Source organism: Polychytrium aggregatum (genome assembly GCF_025602895.1).
Source record: "Polychytrium aggregatum strain JEL109 chromosome Unknown BJ171scaffold_29, whole genome shotgun sequence".
Classification (NCBI taxonomy): domain Eukaryota; kingdom Fungi; phylum Chytridiomycota; class Chytridiomycetes; order Polychytriales; genus Polychytrium; species Polychytrium aggregatum.
In genome coordinates this window covers 249,777-268,015 of record NW_026516231.1, presented here as the reverse complement: position 1 = coordinate 268,015, position 18,239 = coordinate 249,777, and the positions used below count along the sequence as shown (strand labels likewise).

General features: G+C 57.5%; 7 protein-coding genes across 7 annotated transcripts; 5 read left to right on the top strand and 2 right to left on the bottom strand.

Moving 5' to 3' along the window:
- Positions 1-4,096: 4,096 nt before the first annotated feature.
- Positions 4,097-5,891, top strand: BJ171DRAFT_600702 (uncharacterized protein; the record flags this gene model as incomplete). The annotated part of the gene is made up of 1 exon (XM_053115037.1): positions 4,097-5,891. One exon carries the CDS (start codon positions 4,097-4,099, stop codon positions 5,654-5,656), a length of 1,560 nt encoding a protein of 519 aa, XP_052964774.1. The 3' UTR covers positions 5,657-5,891.
- BJ171DRAFT_512964 (uncharacterized protein) lies at positions 5,682-5,891 on the bottom strand (the record flags this gene model as incomplete). Its single annotated transcript, XM_053111710.1, has 1 exon — positions 5,682-5,891. A coding segment is annotated over one exon (210 nt), but the record flags the coding sequence as incomplete, so codon positions are not given.
- Positions 5,892-6,749: 858 nt separating this feature from the next.
- Positions 6,750-7,812, top strand: BJ171DRAFT_626365 (uncharacterized protein; the record flags this gene model as incomplete). Its single annotated transcript, XM_053115523.1, has 2 exons — positions 6,750-7,520; positions 7,660-7,812. The coding sequence occupies 2 exons, from the start codon at positions 6,750-6,752 to the stop codon at positions 7,810-7,812; spliced, it is 924 nt and encodes a 307-aa protein (XP_052964773.1).
- A 239-nt stretch (positions 7,813-8,051) lies between these two features.
- BJ171DRAFT_600701 (reeler domain-containing protein) lies at positions 8,052-9,407 on the bottom strand. The gene is made up of 3 exons (XM_053115036.1): positions 9,197-9,407; positions 8,572-8,963; positions 8,052-8,330 (listed from the first exon to the last, which is right to left on the bottom strand). Exons 1-3 carry the CDS (start codon positions 9,346-9,348, stop codon positions 8,185-8,187), a joined length of 690 nt encoding a protein of 229 aa, XP_052964772.1. The 5' UTR covers positions 9,349-9,407; the 3' UTR covers positions 8,052-8,184.
- Positions 9,408-10,785: 1,378 nt separating this feature from the next.
- On the top strand, positions 10,786-12,331 carry BJ171DRAFT_165821 (homeobox KN domain-containing protein). The gene is made up of 2 exons (XM_053105909.1): positions 10,786-11,937; positions 12,087-12,331. The coding sequence occupies exons 1-2, from the start codon at positions 10,907-10,909 to the stop codon at positions 12,175-12,177; spliced, it is 1,122 nt and encodes a 373-aa protein (XP_052964771.1). The 5' UTR covers positions 10,786-10,906; the 3' UTR covers positions 12,178-12,331.
- A 100-nt stretch (positions 12,332-12,431) lies between these two features.
- BJ171DRAFT_512959 (flavin reductase like domain-containing protein) lies at positions 12,432-14,362 on the top strand. Its single transcript, XM_053111709.1, has 4 exons — positions 12,432-12,693; positions 12,928-13,465; positions 13,614-13,673; positions 13,791-14,362. The coding sequence occupies exons 1-4, from the start codon at positions 12,522-12,524 to the stop codon at positions 14,062-14,064; spliced, it is 1,044 nt and encodes a 347-aa protein (XP_052964770.1). The 5' UTR covers positions 12,432-12,521; the 3' UTR covers positions 14,065-14,362.
- Positions 14,363-14,400: 38 nt separating this feature from the next.
- On the top strand, positions 14,401-17,833 carry BJ171DRAFT_165805 (uncharacterized protein). Its single transcript, XM_053105908.1, has 5 exons — positions 14,401-14,915; positions 15,220-15,905; positions 16,251-16,686; positions 16,795-16,956; positions 17,238-17,833. Exons 1-5 carry the CDS (start codon positions 14,736-14,738, stop codon positions 17,742-17,744), a joined length of 1,971 nt encoding a protein of 656 aa, XP_052964769.1. The 5' UTR covers positions 14,401-14,735; the 3' UTR covers positions 17,745-17,833.
- Positions 17,834-18,239: the final 406 nt, after the last annotated feature.

Sequence of the window (18,239 nt, the reverse complement as noted above, 5' to 3'; positions counted from 1 at the left end):
AAGGGTGTGCATCACCTCGCCCGTGGTGGAATCCCATACCTTGATGGTGCTGTCATCAGAGCCAGATGCAATCCACCTGCCATCGGGCGAGATCGCCACGGAGAGCACACCGGCTGCGTGTCCCTCGAGAGTGTTCTTCAGCTGGCCAGTGGTTGCATCCCACATTTTGATTGTCTTGTCACCGGAGCCGGAGACAATCCACTTGGCATCAAGTGAGATCGTCACCGATACTACATCCCAGGTGTGGCCAGTGAGTGTCATCTCACACGGTTCCCAGGTGGGTGCTGGACCGCAGGTGACCAGGAACGGGATCTTGTCCTCGAGTTGGTTGGCATATGCCCTGTAGATCGCCGTCTCCTTCGGTGTGAATGCAAACCCCGAGTTGTACACCTGTGGTGCACTCTTGATGATCGGATCGGCAAACTCGCGGATGAATCGATACGTGTCCTTGACCAGTTCCTTCGTGGTGTCGTCGACGATGGTGCTGGGTGCCTTGGCGATCACTCCTCGCAGCACAGCCAGTTGCTCGATGATCGGCTTGACCACATGTGTGAGCGACCCACACTCGAGCCAGAAGAACACATGCGTCTTGACGAACCGAGTGAGCACCGCTGCCACATCGACCATCTCGGCCGACTGCCACACCGGACTCGACTCGGCCACTCCGTCCACACACCACACAAAGTGTGTGATCCAGTGGGCGACGCTGTATCGCAGCGACGGTGTGATCTTGGCTGCAACCCTGTCCTCTAGGTCAGCGATCTTGTCGTGAAAGTCGTAGATGTCGCAGATGTTGATCACTGGGTCGTGCGAGAGGATCACACCGAGACATCCCTTGGCAAACACCGTGTGGAACTCTTTCGATACATGCCACGGATGGCCAGTCGATGCGTCGCCGAGGAGATAGTCCGCCACCGACTTGTGGTTGAACTTGACCTCGGTGTTGGTGGACTGGCTGTCTCGGGGACCCAGTCCATTGGCGCCAGGATCGAGGACCAGACTGAGGCTCTTGAGACACTCGCGAACGACGCCGATCTCGAGTCCAAACACATCGGCGATGATCTGCGGGGTCAGGATCGACTGGGCCGTGGCGATGGCCGACACCACCGTGACCAGCTCGGCCGGGTGACCAGCTCGGCCGGGTGGCTCGACTGCGAGTGGATCTTGGCGAATGTCTTGTGGTACAGCTGCCCGACATCGGCAGCGCTGTCGTTGATGTCCTTGATCGTGGCGAGTGTCACTGGGCCGTCCTTGGATGCTGCGTCGACGGTGTTGAGGATCAGGTTGATCCACACGAATGTCTTGGACTGGTCCAGCAGGATGGCGACTGCCTTGGTGCGGTCCGAGTCAGTGAGAGTGTCATACACTCGCAGTCGGTGGCGGATGAACACCTCGAGGTCACGGATGTTCTCCTCGCTCGAGGGTTCGATTGTCTTGGTCGGGACTCCATCGAATGCTGCCTTGATATCGTCCTCGGGACGGGATGTCAGCAGTAACTTGAGCCACGGATGCTTCGTGTGCAGTCGCTGCAGTCCACTGGCCAGGAACCCGAGGATCTCGTCGCGGGGATGACACTCGTCCAGTCCATCCACCATGATCACGATCGCTTCCTGTGGTTTGTAGCCACCGACAGCCGCGAGTGGATCCTCAATCACGGCCTTGAACAGATCGTTGATGCTCATCTTGTCGAGACTGTCCTTGGAGTGGCCAGCATCGAGCAGCTTGAGGCCGATCGGCGAGTACCACTTGCACAGACCGTATGCGATAGTATTCAGCACCGATCGAGGGTTGTTCTTGCGGGTGTCGTTGTACTTGAGGAACAGCGCTGCCACCAACTGTGCGTTTGCCTGGAGGATGTTGGCGATCTGGGCGGCAGCGACAGACTTGCCCACTCCAGCAACGGCATTGACCCACAGGACAGTGTCGGTGGTGTCCTGGTTGACCCAGTCGGTGGTTTGGTCGAACAGCCATTGGCGGGTGCCCTCGACAAACAGCTTCTCGAGTGCTCGTCTGTCCAGGGCCGAGTCGATGGGACTGAGGAGGAGTCGCAGGGCGTGGTTCTCGTTGGCAGTGAGGACAGTCGATCCAGTCGGGAGATAAGTTGGCACGGTGGCAACGAGGTTGGTTTTCTTCCAAGTCTCGCGGATCTCGGGGACGAGTCTGTGGATGTGTGAGTCAGCATCTGGATGGTCTGCATCAACTGACTGATTGATGAGACGGATGCCATCAGTAAGTCGGACACAGACACACTCACTTGGTGACGGCATAGTCATCGGCAGCAATCAGCGCCTGCAACTTGAGCAACTCCTCGAGAGTCTGGCGCACAGTGAGGGGAGGGCTGATCTGGTGCAGGTTGGAGGGACTGGCTCTGTGGCAGTGGATGGCATCGGGAAAGTCGTTCGTGTTGGGGAACCAGTCCTTGATGTACTTGGTGCCGTTGATCATTACACTTGATTTGATGAGGATCGGCAGGATCTGGACGGGTGAGCGGGTGTTCTGGGTCTCCTTCATCTGCTTCAGAGCCAGTTCGATCTGGGACAGGATCATTGGTGAGTAGATGGCGAGTGGATGGTGATGGTGGTGCTGGACTGGATCGACGACACTCACCTCGAGGAATTGATTGTCTGGGCGGGTGCCAGCAGTCTTGGTTCTCTCGAGTCCAGCCTCGGAAAGGAGGAGCACAATGACCTTGGAGTTGGCCAGGCCGTTCATGAAACCATCCTCCCAGTCCAGTCCGTTCTCGAGGCATCGGGCGTCCAGGTAGACATGGGAGGGGTGCTGCTCGCCGACACGGCTAACACTGAGGGCCGAGTGGAGTTTGACAGCAGTCACCTCCTCACTGGCCACACGATAGCTGGATGGATGCGATATCGATGAGATGGATGCGAGACGGATGTGAATGGATCACGGGCAACAACAAGCGCCACCAACAAACCTGATGAAGATGTCGTGGATATGGAAGCCGTTGGTGCAAGTCCACTCGGGATTGAGGACAGGCGGGTTGTATTCTCGCTCGGTGGAGGCAGGAGTGAGGGTCGAGGTAGAGATGGCAACGACTGGAGGGGCAGTGGGAGTTGTTGTGGCTGTGGATTGCTTGAGATAATCGTGCTGAGCAAACTTGATCTTGTTGATGGCCCCAAGCTTCAGCCCAATTTGATTCATCTCGGACTCGGACATCCGAAGAATCTGTATCGTTAAGGTGATCAGCCACTGGGCAACGACCACACTCCACCACCTCATCAGCACCTACCGAGTCGATGGTGTCGTATTCGTTATCCAGCAGACATTGCCTGTTTCTCTCCAGTCCATATCGCTTGAGGAAAGCATCAAAGTCGTCTGTTCAGGGCAAGCCACCAGTCAGCTGCTGTGAAAGTGTCCACCATCCTGCCACGATGCGACACTCACCTCCCGACATTGCAGAGTCTCAGGACAGGCGATGTCAATGGAAGGCAGATTGACAGAAGGCGAGGGGGAAAGAGAAGGCTGGGAGACGCCACCAGTTTTGGGAATCAACCTGCCAGTGAAGCCAAATGGAGCCAGGGTGGATCCAGGTTGGAGCCGGGTGGCAATGCACTCAACTCTGGTCAATCCAGCACACAATCTCGCCTTTGACACTTCATCATCTTTCATGGGCCATCATGGCAGGGCACTGTGGTGCGGGGCAGGGTGATGGTCTTGGAGTTCGGGGAGTCGGTGGGCTGTTCGGTGTCCTTGTGACGACATTGATCTCGGATTTGACCTTGACATCCTTCCGAGTGTGGGCAATGAGGACTGGCTGTTCGAAGCAGAGGTGGTTGCCAAGATGGATCCGGCAGGTCTGATATGGAATATATGAGGCACATACTTGGATGACAGGATGCGGCTTCGATTCCACATTCGATTTCATGATCGATTCATGTTCAATGACTGTGGCAGTGCAAGAGGAACAACGACTCCAGCCAGCAAACAAACGAATCGAGCCAGATTTGTGTGTGGTATTGGATGGCCAGGGTTTGGCTTGCCAGTGTTGGCTTGCTTCGCCACAACATGCCTCTCTGTCTCATGTCCATCTCCATCGCCCACTTGCCTCCCTCCTGTCTCCGTCAACTTGGCCAGCATGATCGAGCCTGCTTCAGCCACGGCATCAACTGCCACTCACCAAAGCCAAACTGAAGCCAGCACAACCTCGTCGATGCCCGATATCACCCAGCTCCCACTCCAACACAGCCCAGATATCTTCACAATCGTGTGCTTCAACGACAGTTTCCAGATCGCCCTCGATCACAGCACCATCAAGACCCTGCTCCGAGTGTGCAAGCGCACCCGCCCTCTCCTGAGCTCCAAGGTGCCTCGCCTCCACACCTGGTGTCAGAAGGAAGGACTGTGCAATCCAGACGGACAGATGCGAATCGGCCTCACACCAAATGACCAGATTGCCATCTCGCTTCATTGCAAGGATCAAGTGACAGCGAACCGATCCTGGTTGAATAATCAAGCAGACCAAGGAAACCCATCATCATCGTATTTTTTGGCACGGATCCTTCAAGTCGATCTCGCTATCGATCAGTCTGCAGACAAATCAGAGGCTATCCGCCAGCGAATCTTCCGCCATTTGGAGAACGCCGCCAACACAAGCCATCCTATGGCACAGTTCCGACTGGCCGAGTGTTATCGCAGCGGAGTTGGAATCAGCCAAGACCACACCAAGGCTGTCGAGCTGTATCGGGGTCTTGCAGATCGCGGAATCTCTCAGGCCCAAATTGCTCTCGGAAGTTGCTATCAGTATGGTGAAGGTGTCGATCAGAGCTTCACTACCGCCATCGAGTGGTACTCCAAGCCTGCGGATCAGGGCAGTGAAGATGGTCGACTCCACATCGAGCTCCTCCGAGCATGGCTCTCGTTCATCGGCCACGATGTCGAACAGAGCGACGAAGTTGCCTTCAACCACTGGCAGGAAGTTGGCACCAGGTCCAACAACCCTGTCCTCAAACCCATCGCCACTCACATGGTTGGGTGGATGCACTACCTCGGCCGGGGTACTGTCCAGGACAAGCAGAAGGGCATCGAGATCATTCGAGTGAACAAATCGCATGAGTTCAAGTTCGGAGAGTCGGAATGTCTGGCTGGTGATTCGACTTTATCCGACTCGCCCACATCTCGCAAGTTCTTTGAGTTGTGTCGGCTGGGATCGGAGCGAGACTGGCTCTGCAGGCACCTGATGGCTGCATGTCTGCACCTTGGATTCGGAACCACTGGGGACCGGGAAAAGGCAGCTGGTGACTTCGAACAGCTCGCCAACGAAGGCCATAGCGACAGCCAGTTTTGGATTGGAGAGTGCTACTACCGTGGCCAGGGTGTACCAGAGGACGACTCGAAGGCATTCGAGTGGTACACCAAGTCTGCCTACCAAGGCAATTCCTACGGACAGTGGATGGTTGGTGCGTGCCGTTTCTATGGACATGGAGTCACCGAGGACTTCACCAAAGCAGTCGAGTGGCTCCGCAGGTCGGCCGAGGAGGGCAATCGATACGGACAGTATACTCTTGCCGTGTGCTTTGAAAGCGAATTTGGTGTCCCCGAAGACAGGGAAACTGCCGTCTTCTGGTATCGCAAGTCTGCTTACCAGGATCATCGAGGTGCCATAGACAGCCTCAAGCATCTCGGCAAGTGGCCGTGATCCACTGAGTACCACTCCCAAACCATCACATTCCGATACTGAACATGCAAACGGTCAGCCACGCAAATTGCGCCGCCATCATCCATCCCAGACACCATGGTACCGACAGTGATATTCCACAATGGTTCCGATGAAGCGGCGATGTTGTATTTGGCATCCAATACATCCAATACATCCAATACATCCAATACATCCAATACATCCAATACATCCAATACATCCAATACATCCAATATACAAACCAGCGGTGTCCCATTTTCTTCGATTGATTCATATGGTGTGCGGCCTATCGCTGCAACATTGAATGCGCCGCCAGCAGAGCTTGGCATTTCCTTTCCCTCTCCCACGACCCCAGCATTCCGTCCCTCCACCCATCTCTCACTTCCTTTGCAATGATGGCAGTGAACCCTTTGAGCTATGGGGTGATCCACCAGATCCCATCCATCTCACAATGCCATACACTCTTCTCGTTCAGTCTGAAACAATAATCATCAACAGAGCAGAGGGAATGAGTGGACTTGCCTCGCTCTCAGCAGCATCCAAAGAAATCTATTTTGTAGCAACTGTTACGACCCAACAATATCGTGGCCCTCCCAATCGCCACCCAGCCCCTGCAACATCTGATTGGAATCCACCGGCCCAGTGGCGCTGACGTCCAAACTCTGGAATTCGAGTGATGCCGCACCGGAGCGATTGTCGCAGACAACCCGACGAGCAAGACTAGCAGGGACCTTCAGTCGATCGAGCGAGGACCCAGTCCATTCCCACCAGCCCGTTGCATCCAGCCAAAACTCGGCTTCCGAGACGAAGGCAAATCACCAGTGCGTGACGACGGAGAGCAGCCGCCTTTCTCCCAACAGCCACCAGTTCACCCTTTCCTCTCGCATCCATCGGCACCGCACCCCGATCGGTTTTGCCTGGTATGTGACTAATCCGCCACTGCTTGATACAGTGGTATAATCACGGTAGAGGCTGTGCGCAACGAACGGAGGTATCTGCAAGTTGCGTTATCGAGCACCGGGTCGTCATGCAGTCTATCGATTGATTCCCATTCCCATGGCTATCCTCTCTTTGGAAGATCTGACTCTACTCGATGCCGTCCCGCGGAGCAAATCGAACGCCGTCCCTGTTTCCCTCGGAGCTGCCTGCGGCCGATCTGGTGCCCAAGGTATCTCCGAACAGCAAAACGCAAACCCAAGCTCGTCCCGAGAGCGAGTATCACTATGCCCTGCCGCCCTCGATCACCACGCACATCCCAGCGTTGTTGTCAAATCGATTTCAGCGAGCAATTGCATTGAGACAGAGAAGGAATGAGCTCAGCGAACTCGCAAGCGGAGACCCGGCCGGCACTCTGCCGCCACTCAAGAGCGGGCCCTCGGGGCAAGGTGACGGCCAGGCGACATCCTCGGCAATGGCCGCCGGTCTGGGTCGATCCCAGTCGCCGCAAACCGAGGGGGACAGCAAAACTCAGGGCAAAACCGACAACAATATGATCGATTCACTCGATAGCGCAAAATACCGCCCGTTCCCTCTCAGCGATGGATCGTCATTCTCCCCGAATCGCATCGGACGGCGAAGGTTCCAAAACCTGGATCCACTCACCAAGGCAAAGTACCTGGCCTACCAGCCGCCCGCACCGCCGTGCGCCAAGCAGATCAACGACTCGGAGCGACGGGCGCGCTCGTGGGAAGTTGCGGAGCGCAAGGCAACCAACGAATGGGTCAGCAGCGTGCTGAAGCGATGGGAGCGACGAAAGCAAGGCGTGCTCGTCTGCACTGGCGAGGAGGGCAAGGCAGGGACGCTGGGAGCCAAGAAGGCCGTGGATCGGATGAAAGGCAAGATTGAACGAGCGATTGCAGCCAGGGTAAGTTTGGACCATCGACAGCAGCTGGGCAGAAGCGGATGACGTACGAGCAGGAGCGGTATTGGAGCATCAACGGTATGGCTCGGGATGATGTGGCCCTCCACTCGTGTCTAAGTCGTCCTGTCCCCGTTCGTTGCAGGAATCCGAGTTGCAGTTCTTGGTGGAGGGACAGTCCAACTCCATCGATGCCATTCGTCTGAAGGAGCATTTGGATCGAAAGCATGGCAAGATCAGACTGGGCAAGATCTACACCGACAAGGACCGGATTCGGATCGAGGAGCTCCTGAGCTGACGACAAGGGGTGGCGAAATCATTTGGTTGGGACTCTGGAAGGAGGTCGCAGGCTGCGATTCACACTTTACTGTTCGGTTCAGCATCGGCCAGACACAACGGACAGACGGCTTCCACGCCAGAAGGGTCATCGAGGGGTTTCTGCGTTCGCTGTGCGATCAAGGACGGCTTCGCAACATTGCAAACCGAGTTTTTGGCCATCAACTGTCAGCGATCAGGCATTGACCATTGGCTATTGGCCACTGACCTGCACAATGCAGTCGCGTTCATGTATTACATTTCGATATTTACCATCCTCGTCCCGAGGAGGATGTGCTCATAGACAACAGGATCATAGAATAGCGAGAGGTCCAGTGTCCCGGGGAGGTTAGGTTTACTGAACAAAGTACAAAGCAAAGGTCATAGAAATCGCAAGGGCATAGATCAAGGCGGTGGTCGTCTGGAAGCCAGCGGCAGCGCTGGCGGCCTTGGCAGTGCTGGAAGGGCTGGGGGAGCCGGAGGAAGAGGGCGAGCTGGGACCTTCATGGGTGTTTGTGGCCGATGCAGATTGATCGACCGCGATGGCATCGTGGAGATAAACAGTTGCAGCGACGTTGATGGAAGGTGAATTGGAGGCAAGGATGGGTCGGTTACGAGCATGAGAGAGTCGAGTCGATTGTCAGTGCAATGGCATTTGAGTTAGGCTCTGTCACAGCAAGACAGTAAACTCCCAAGTCCAACCAGATGGCTCGGGCGAGACTATTCGAACATCAACGCTTACCAGCCAGAGTAAAGTTGGCAAGGACCTCAACGTTCATGTCGGACTGTTGGGCAGCGGCACGAGCGTGGAGAGGAGGCAGAAGCGAGTTGGGAACGACAATGACACCAACAAAGGTGACGCTACCGACGGCCGAGGCGGGAGCCCGCCAGCGCAGAGTGGTGCCGGAGGGTCTGTTCTTGTTGTTGGAGTGGGTCAGGGTAGCGTTGGTCGAGTCGCACTGCGACAGAGTCTTGTAACCGGACGAGAGCTGCCAAGTACCGACGCGGGAGCCGTCCCCAGCGACCGCATAGAGCAGGATGCCGGTGAAGAACGCGGCCGAGTTGTTGGTGGTACTCTTGAGGGTGATGTTCAGAGCCGAGCCGGGGGTATAGGCGGCCGAGGACGAGGACAGGCTGGATGTGCGGGGTGGGGACATGGCCAAACAATCAGGGATCGTTGGCAGCAGCATGGCAGCATGGTAGCATGGTAGCATGGTAGTATGGCAGCATGGCAGCATGGCAGCATGGCGGCTGCTGCCGTTCATCTGAGGCCATTGTGGCTGACCGCACCCGAGTAGTTCAGCAGTCGTTGATTGCACAGCTACGCAAGCCCGCAACGAGTTCCGTCGTCGCAGGAGGGCACTTACGCAAAGATAGGCGCCTGGACTTGCATGCGCATTGGCTCAGCGACTTCGGTGCCGTTGCCAAAGTCGCAGACGGGGGAGCCGTTGGGGTAGGCATGGACCTGGAGCGCAAAGAGCGCAGCGAGCAGGACAGAGAACACTTTGGTGCAGAACATGGCGCGAGGTCGTGAGCGATGGGGTCTTTGGGCCTGGGAGAGTCAAGCTGCTGCTGGAGGTGCCGGTGCCGAGGACGCTGTCGGCTGCCCAGCGAACGACTTTTATACTTTGCAGATGTGCCCGGGCTGCCGATCAGAGCCTCTCGGGTGAACTCGAGCTGCAGCATGTTCGTGGCTCCTTTCTCCTTCGCGCCACCCCGGCAGTTCTTTCTCATTTTTTCGTTGGTGTTGCGGCCATGTGATGCGCCGTCCATATCTGCTGCACCAAGCGGCTGCTTCGAAGCACCCACATGGACAGGCGCACTGCTCGCTGGACAACAATAGCAGCTGCTTCTGCAACCAAAGCGCAAGGCAGGGAAAGGCGGCTGGGAGCAGCGCAGCCAGACTGCCGCTCACAAGACCTTCCCCGATCTTTGCCGCCTTGCTGGCGGGCACATCGGCAAGCACATCGGCAAGCACATCGGCGGTTGCGCAGGTCGTATCGGGGCCACAGGATCTGTGGTGCAGGCGCCTTGCTGGCGGCTGACCGAGCAGAGCCTGGCGGGTGGGTGCGGGTGTCCGTTGTCAAGTACATGCTGGGAGTGAGTCCCCGGCGATGCCGTGCAACGAATCGCTGGCGGGAACAGCAGCAGCACAACCATAGCGTCTGCGACCACCGGGCGACGGGGTCATCCGATGCACCAATGCAACGGGGCCGTGGCTGCAGCAAAAATCGCTCGCCAGGCCGGCGGCTGCCACCCAAGCAGAGGCCCATGAAGGATGCAGACCCGTCTGTCCCCGGAGCGCCCATGTCGAGGGCAGCAGCTGACGGCCCACCCATGTTGCCCCCGGCCAGCCCCCCAGTCCAATGCAAACGCCAATACCCAATATCCAATATCCAATGCCCAATGCCCAATACCCATCTGGCAGCTCCCCACGCCAACCCCTCGCCGGCCATCGCTGACGAATCGATGTGCAGCACAGACGGAGGCCGGGTGGTGCGCCGATCGCTCCGTGAAACTCCTCAGACACAAGAGCAAGCAGCAGCGGCACCCCTCCTTTCGCTGGAGGGCTGGACCTTGAGTGGCATCAGCATGGCCGGAGCTAGCGAACCATGCCATCCGCGGGGGTGGACCGAGATGGCGGCATGACCCCTCCCTTCCACAGCAGCCGCGAGGCCGGAAGCATCGACGACTTGAGGGATTCTTCGGGTGGCACCTCCGTAGTTCATTGGACAGGCCGAAATATCAGCGACAGAATCGCCGTTCCGCTTCAGCGTGGTTTAGGTGGCGACTCGACTCGCTGCTCCAAAGAAACTCAACTGGCACGGCGATAGCTGCGTGGGAGCATCTCGGCCAAAGGACGCGAACGAAATATCCGGCATGACAGGATTCTCAAGGCACGACTGGCATGACAGGATTCTCAAGGCACGACTAGCATGACGGTTTCGGCTCGACAGAACTGGGTTGACAGATGATCGAGGTCAAGTCGATCGGCGAAACCTGTCACCGACCAGCCATATATCTCTGGCTCTTGCCCGTTCCTCGATTGCCGTCCTGCCGCCTCAGCATCAGATAGAATGCTCGACAATATCTCGGCTTTGCCGGATGCCCCTGACGACGCCTCTCTACATGGGGCCAAAGTGGCTCTCCCGGCGCTCAGCGATTCGGAAAGCTACCTCAGTAGCATCGTCGCTACAATGCTGTATTGGCGCAAGCTCGCCATAGTCATGTCTGCCAAACACAGCATTGACGGACTCAAACAAGTTGTGGTCTGGCTCACGGACCTCTGTCAAAAAGCCGGCAAGCATCTCGGCTCCCTCCGTCGCTCGGTCCTTGCATCGCCAACGCACTGCCAGCTTTGCTGCGACGCTGGTCTGCTCTCGGCTCCCGACTGCTCCTTTTGCATTAGCAGAGATCCGTGGCCACCGCGGCTCCAGCAACGCATCACCCTCATGGCCAACATCATGGCTGATGTACTGACCATCTGTTGGATGGAAATCGAGAAGGAGAAAGTCTTTGGGGCCGCTATCGTGCACTTGGCTCAAGCGTCGGTGCTGTCCAGCAGCTCCAGCTGCGTGAGCCGCTACCTGTCTGGACAGGTCCAATCCTTGAATCTGGCATCTAGTATCGACGGTACCCCGCTCTTTATCGCACCCAGCATCACCGACAGCGAGCGGTACTCAGGTAACCCCGTTTGGACCGAAGCTCGACTCCCTTGTCCCCCAGAGCCGAGCAACTCTGTTCCAATTAACACCGCATTGAGCCACTCGGATGATGCTTCCTCGGTCCACTCGGAATCCACCATCATCATCAACACCCAAGATGCCTCCAAAGACCCGAGTTCAGTTGCAGTAAATCAGCCTTATCAGCCGGCGCCTTTCAAGAGGCCCGGAGAGTCGAAATCATCGAGCAAGACATCCAAGAAGCCTCCTCCTCCTCGAGCCCAAGCGACCAAGAACACTCGGCGCCAGCGCCCGAATCACTCCGACGAAGCCAGGGCCATCCTCACATCGTGGCTGATGGAGCATCATGACCACCCATATCCAAGCGATTCGGAGAAGAACAGACTCGCAAATGGCACGGGGCTGAGTATCCAACAGATCAATGAGTACGTAGACCACGATGCAACGAGTACTCGCCACAGTGTGTCCGTGATGTGTCGACAGTGTGTCCGTAATGTGCCAATCGGTGCCCATGTGCTTACTCGCGATTGCATGTCGTTTGTCGCTTCAACGGCTGGCATCATCTTGCCTCCAGCTGGTTCATCAACAGCCGCCGGCGACTTCTCAAGAAAAAGCCAAAGAAGCGCAAGAAATCCGAGTCGCGCTCGATTGAGGATTGCATTTGACGGCGGAGTGGAGTCTACATATACAAGATGGAGTCGGACACTTTGGGCTTGATGTCGCCGACGCAAGAGCCAATGTGGATCGCTTTTGAGGGACTGGAGCCAGGGTCTTCGTTTGTGATTCCCGTCCCTGAATACAGCACGAGCATGCAGCAACCATCCACAGCAATCTCTGGTCCGCAGTGCCCGCGGTGGGGACTCCAGGCATCGTGCCCATTGTGCCCACCCTGGGCCTGGTTGGTGGCTGCGGGCTGCTTCAGCACATCTGCTCGCCGAAATCGAGCCGCAGCACTCTCTGCTTCGATCCCTGCCACCGGATCGGCCTGGAACGCACCGACTCGGGAGCCATGATCCGTTCTGTCTTCGCCCGGACGATGCTGCAGCGACTGCCCACACAGCTCCTTTCCGGCAGCATCCGGTCCAGCGTCAGTGCACGCATGGCCGGGTCTGTGGCTCCAGCGCCTATCAGCCCTCTGGGCAAGGAACTCCGGGCGCTGATGAGAAGAGTTCCCTTCCCAGGTACAGACGGAGAGCTGTCTGGAGATGCAGAAATCGATTGCGACTTGCTTGGCCATCGGCTCGAATCCTCGGACCGATGCCGTTGAGGCAAGCTTGCTCGCTTCCCGCAATCTGCTTTCGATCCCATCGCGCCGATCCCCGCATCCGATCCCCGGCTCAGCCTCGCATCTGGATACTTGGAACGCTATGACTCGCTCTGATGGCCTCTTATGTCTGCCCGTCGATCGGAGCCAGTTGTGGTCGTGACCACCGAGCCCTCAAGCAACGATCCGAATGAAGCGGCCGGCCATCGAGGCATTACGTGCAGCTCCTTCACCTCGGTCTCGCTCTCGCCAGCGATTGTCTCGTTCAGCATCCGCGTGCCGTCACAGACGTCGGCCATCTTGAAGCGATCCAACAACTTTGTCGTCAATGTCCTCTCCAAGGAGCAGGTGTCTCATGCCCTCACGTTCTCGTCGCCGTCGACCCAGAGCGACTTTGCGCCATTCCCGCACTACTTTGAATCAGACCGCAACCTGATCCTGATGGGCTGCCTGGGATCGCTCGTGTGCAAGTCGTTCACCTCCCAGGTCGTGGGCGACCATGAAGTGTGGTATGGGGAAGTCGTCAAGGTCATTCCTGGAGTCGGCGGCGTCCGAGACCTCGACTGCAAGGGCGATCCGCTGCTGCATTACGAGGGCTCGTTTCGCAGCGTCGGCGACGAGGTCTTTATGAGAGCATTCGAGGAGGGCTGGCTATCGTTCAACGAGTGGACACACCGGGCCCATCTCAGGTAGGCGATCCAGTCGCGGTCGGCCCACATCCAAGCACTATGATGATTGCTTGAGCAGGAGGTCCGCCCCCTCGATCGATCGCTGCGGGTCGATCGCTGCGGTGTCCATGCTCCATCGACTCAACGCAATCCCCTCTCGGCATGTTAGGATGGCATGGATCTATCTCCAAGAAGCAGAGAGCAAGAATGACGCTTATCCACTCATTCGGTAAGGGCCTGATGGGCCCACCCCCATCTTCGAGATACTCCAGCCGATGCAGCGCCGTCGCCCACATAATGTCTTGTCTCGGTGATGCTGACGACCCACCTCCTGATCAACGCACAGAGAGGGCATCCAAAAGTACAACGCTGCCAACCAGCATCTCATCACGCACGGCTACAACGACACCATCACGCAGTTCTACGTCGACATGCTTCATTTGATCATCAGCGCCGAGCGCACACAAGACGACGGTCAATCCCGCTCGGCTACCACGAGGGCTACCCAGGAAGACTTTCTCGACTTCCTGAAGCGATATCCGTTCCTGGAGGACCAGGGTTACATCGGCAGGTTCTATTCCAAAGAGCACATCCGCAGCGCCAAGGCCAAACGCAGGTAAGCCGTGCTGGTGCGGATGTGAACGCCGTTCCATGGATGGCTGGAGGACAAGCATCATCGACCCAAGTCGACGGAAGCGACCTGCTCGGCGTAGACTGATCGATGGTCTTGATTTGTGGCTGCGTATGTCTCCATGTCGACCGATGCTCCCATCCCTTTTCCTCCATGTCCACCACGTTCGTTTGTCCTTGCCGTCCAGCCGCGTCGCTCCCGATATCCGACCACTGCCTCGCTCTGTCGCCGAGGCCGCCGCTATCGCCAAGGAGATTGAATAGATTGTTTGCGTTGATGCAGTCTGCTGTGCAGATGTCGGCAGTGCAGATGTCGGCCTTCATGTGAACCGAGTGCCGGCTGCAGTTCGATGCATGCCCAAAACGGGGGAGCACGGGATGATTCGATCGCAATCTTGTCGCTGGCGCTGTCCTCCCGCTGGCCCTCCCCGCTCCGCCCTTTCTTCTCCTTGCACCCTTTCTTCGCCTCCCTAGAGCAGAGCCGTTTCGGAGGGCTTGCAGCGTTTGCGCTCCCATTTCTCCTCATTCCGCATCCCCTGCATATCTGCATCTTGCCGCGCCATCCCATCTGAAGAAATCGCTCCCGTCCGTGCTTGCGATCACTATAGACATCGACATCGACACCGACACCGACACCGGCGCCAACACCAACATCGCCGCCATGATGAGCTGTCGATCCCCATCGACGACAGCCGACAACCAGACTCTTGCCTCGCTTGTAGAGACAATGGAGCAGACGCTATACCATGAGAGCTTGGCGCCAGGTGCAAAGCTCACTGTGCTTCAAGATTACATCCGTAAAATGAAGGCCACCCTGCAAATAGCCGATCCATACGACGAGGTAAGGGCGGAGTCGGCAAGGCATCGAGCTTTTGGACTGGCTTGACCTGGCGTGGCTCAAGCCACTGGGCTGAATGTCAGCTGCGATCACGCAGCGGGCGGAATCGGGGGAAGCCAAGGAGGCAGCATCGAGAGCTTGGCCGTATTCGGTGGCCAGGATCTCTGGGAACAGCCGAAAGTTTGGCTCGATGGAGCAGCCCGTCGAGCAGCACCAGCGCAGGCCACAGGAGCATTATGACGAGCGACAGTGCCTGCTGTGGACTGACCGTCAATCCCCTGCACCAATGCCATTCTTGCGCGCTCAGGATACGCAACTGCCCGACGATATCTTGCTTCGGATCATGCTTTATTTGGACGGCCAGACCCTCTGCAAGATGATGCAGACCAACCGACGAACCCATCGCTTGATCCTGCAGTACGAGCAACTGCTCTGGCGAACGCTGACCGAGTCTCGCTGGCTGACGCTGGTCAACGACAACCACATCCTCAGCATCAACCCTCACTCTGCCATCTCCAAGTCGGAGCCGCGAGCGCATACAGAGCTGAGCCATATCGTCGCCGAGACACAGTCCCTCTCGCTCTCGGACAAGAAGCAAAGCCGGGCAGGCCGAGCCGGCCGAGCCAGCGGGCATTCGTTTGTGCCCGAAAAGCGCCCCTGGGCCGGATATTTCATCGACAATACCCTCCGGTGGAAGGACATCTACGAGCAGTTTTGGAACGTGTACTGTGGCAACTATCGATTCATGATCGTGATGGACTACAAGGAGTCGTATCGACGTCATCTGATGAATGACTCTCAGCAGCAGCGAGATGTCCATCGCCAGGATCACGACGGCGCACTTTGGCAGCACCAACGGCAGACAAGTCCGCAGCGGCAGATGAATCGAAAGGGTGGCAATTTGCGGGCAGACGTTGGATGTCGTGCCCGCGGAGTGAAGCGTGATCGTCGCCGCTACGTGCTCCAATGCGGGCAGCCTACTCAGGCAACCAGGTACGAGTCGATGGCAGCAGATGCGAGCAAGGATGCGGCATAGTACTGGATTGGGCCTGCAGTCGGTGGCGGGCAGCGCTGGCACCGGCATCGTGGCGATCACGGTTCATGGGCGACGGATCAGGATGCCGATCCCATGATGTGCTCTGCTCACGGCTTTATCGTGCGTTGGCGGATGCTGGTGTGCAAAGAAGAGTGGATGCTGCTGGGTCGGCGAGCCATGTTGCTGGCTGCAAAACACCTCGTCGCGATATGATGTATCGCTGACGGCTGCTTTTCCGCGTCCGTCCATATCCCGTCAACGAACCCTCTGCATCGCCCTCGGATGTTGCGGGATGATTGTAGTGGATACGCAGTCAACCTTCGGCTTTGCGGCAAATACCTGTGCTGGATCTCGGATACCAATCTCGCGGTCTGCGAAGTGAACGGCCACACACCAGAATACCTCTCGGGCCACATGGCGGCACTGATCTGCCTGTCGACGAACCAGCGCAATATTGCCGTGACCGGAGCCGAGGACCACGACGTCCGGGTCTGGGACCTGTCGAAGAGGATGTGCATCGGCTACTTCCCGGGTGTCGATTGTCTGGACGTTGCCGTGCACGAGGAGGTATTCGTGACCTACAGCAACGACAACATCATCTGCATCTGGGATATCGGCACAAAGACGTGTCTGAAGCAAATCGACCTGAAGCTACATGAAGATCAGATCGACCGGTCGATTCTCGCCAAGGAGGTCAAGATTGATTTCTGGGGGACCAACATTGTCTGCGGATTCGAGGTGAGAGCGCTCGCTGATGCTGATACACAACTCACCATGGGCAGTGGGCAGGAGTAATGGATGGCCTGCAATGGCTCTCACATCGCATCTCGTTCTACCGATTGCCAGAACACGACATTCCTGGTTGTATCGACAAAGCCTGGCGAGCACATTCGTGTGCTTATGGAGCCCTCGAGCCACTTTCGGGAAGAGCTGGATTCGTCAGCGTATCCAACAGTACTGTCGCTCTACAACTCCATTCTGGTGACTCGCGGCATTCGATGGAACGAGGTTGGTTTGGCTCTGTTGCTTGTCGCTGTTGCTGCTGTTTTTGGAGAGCCGGATTTGCTGGCGCAGAAAGAGGCACAGTCTTGCTCGGTCGCCAAGCTACTCCAAGCTACTCCAGACTGGCATGCGCTTGACAGTTGGAGTTGCAGCAGCACCGTTAGGGGAGGGTGCAAAGTGCTGCCCAACGACGGCACGATGTGTGAACGACTGCCACACGGTGGAGCTGCATCGTGATTTGCCCCGTAGCATATTCTTACGCTTTCTGATTGTCCCTCGGTGCTGTGGATGGCGGCCTCAGATTTGCGTATGGGACATTTGCGAAGGCCGTTTGCTCTACCGACTCAGCGAAAGCAGCTCCTACCTGCATACCGCTGGAACGTACATCAAGCCGACCGAGGTCATCACGGACGTCACGATGGACTCGAGTGGCAGCTATATCATGTGCACAGTCGAGTCGGCCTCGGAGGTCGAGATGGGACAGGTCTATCTGCTGGTGTGGGACTTTCGACCCGACGGCGCCGATCCAGAAGCGACGGCCGAGCTCAAGTGGGGCGAGGCATGCACTCCTGCAGTCGCCTGCAAGTCACGACCGCGCGGGTTCGAGAAACGCAGTCTCGAGAGCATCGCGGGCGACCTCACGTTTGACTACACGAACTTTTGGCTCTGCTACGAGTAGCGAAGGAAGGGAACGGTGCAGCAAGTTTCGAGACCAGGGAGCTGAATGGTTGGGCATCGGCCGGCAGTCGGTGGCCCGCCATGTGGCTCGTCATGTGGCGGCAGCACGGCCGTGAATACATGGGACATATCGCGGAGGCACTCATGCTGCCATTCCAAAAGATGCAACAGAGACGAGTGTTCCGCTGCCCACGATGGCCGGGAGGACATGCGTGGGGTTGTTTCAGCGACCATGGCATTGACACGGAGTGGTCGAAGCAGGCGGGGGTGGAGGAGCGAATGCCTGGGGAGCCCTGTGGCCACAGGACATGCTGAGCAGCACCACCGCGCAGCACAAGAAAAAGAAAGGAGCGAGGCCGCAGCGATGGCCCCGGGACAGCGATCCAAGGCGACCTGAGTGGCGGGGGAGGTGCTGGAAAGGCAGGCTGGAGCAGCGGCGATGGAAAGAAGAAAATGCGCGACAAGGGGAAGGAGATTCGACGACGATGGAGGGCCAAAAGCGATGACGGCGGAGGTCGGGAGCTGGCTGCGAGGACGGGTGTCGCATCGTCGTAGTAGATATAGCCGCTGCTGCCTCGCGGCGAAAGCCCCGGAACGGGGGACGGCGCGAC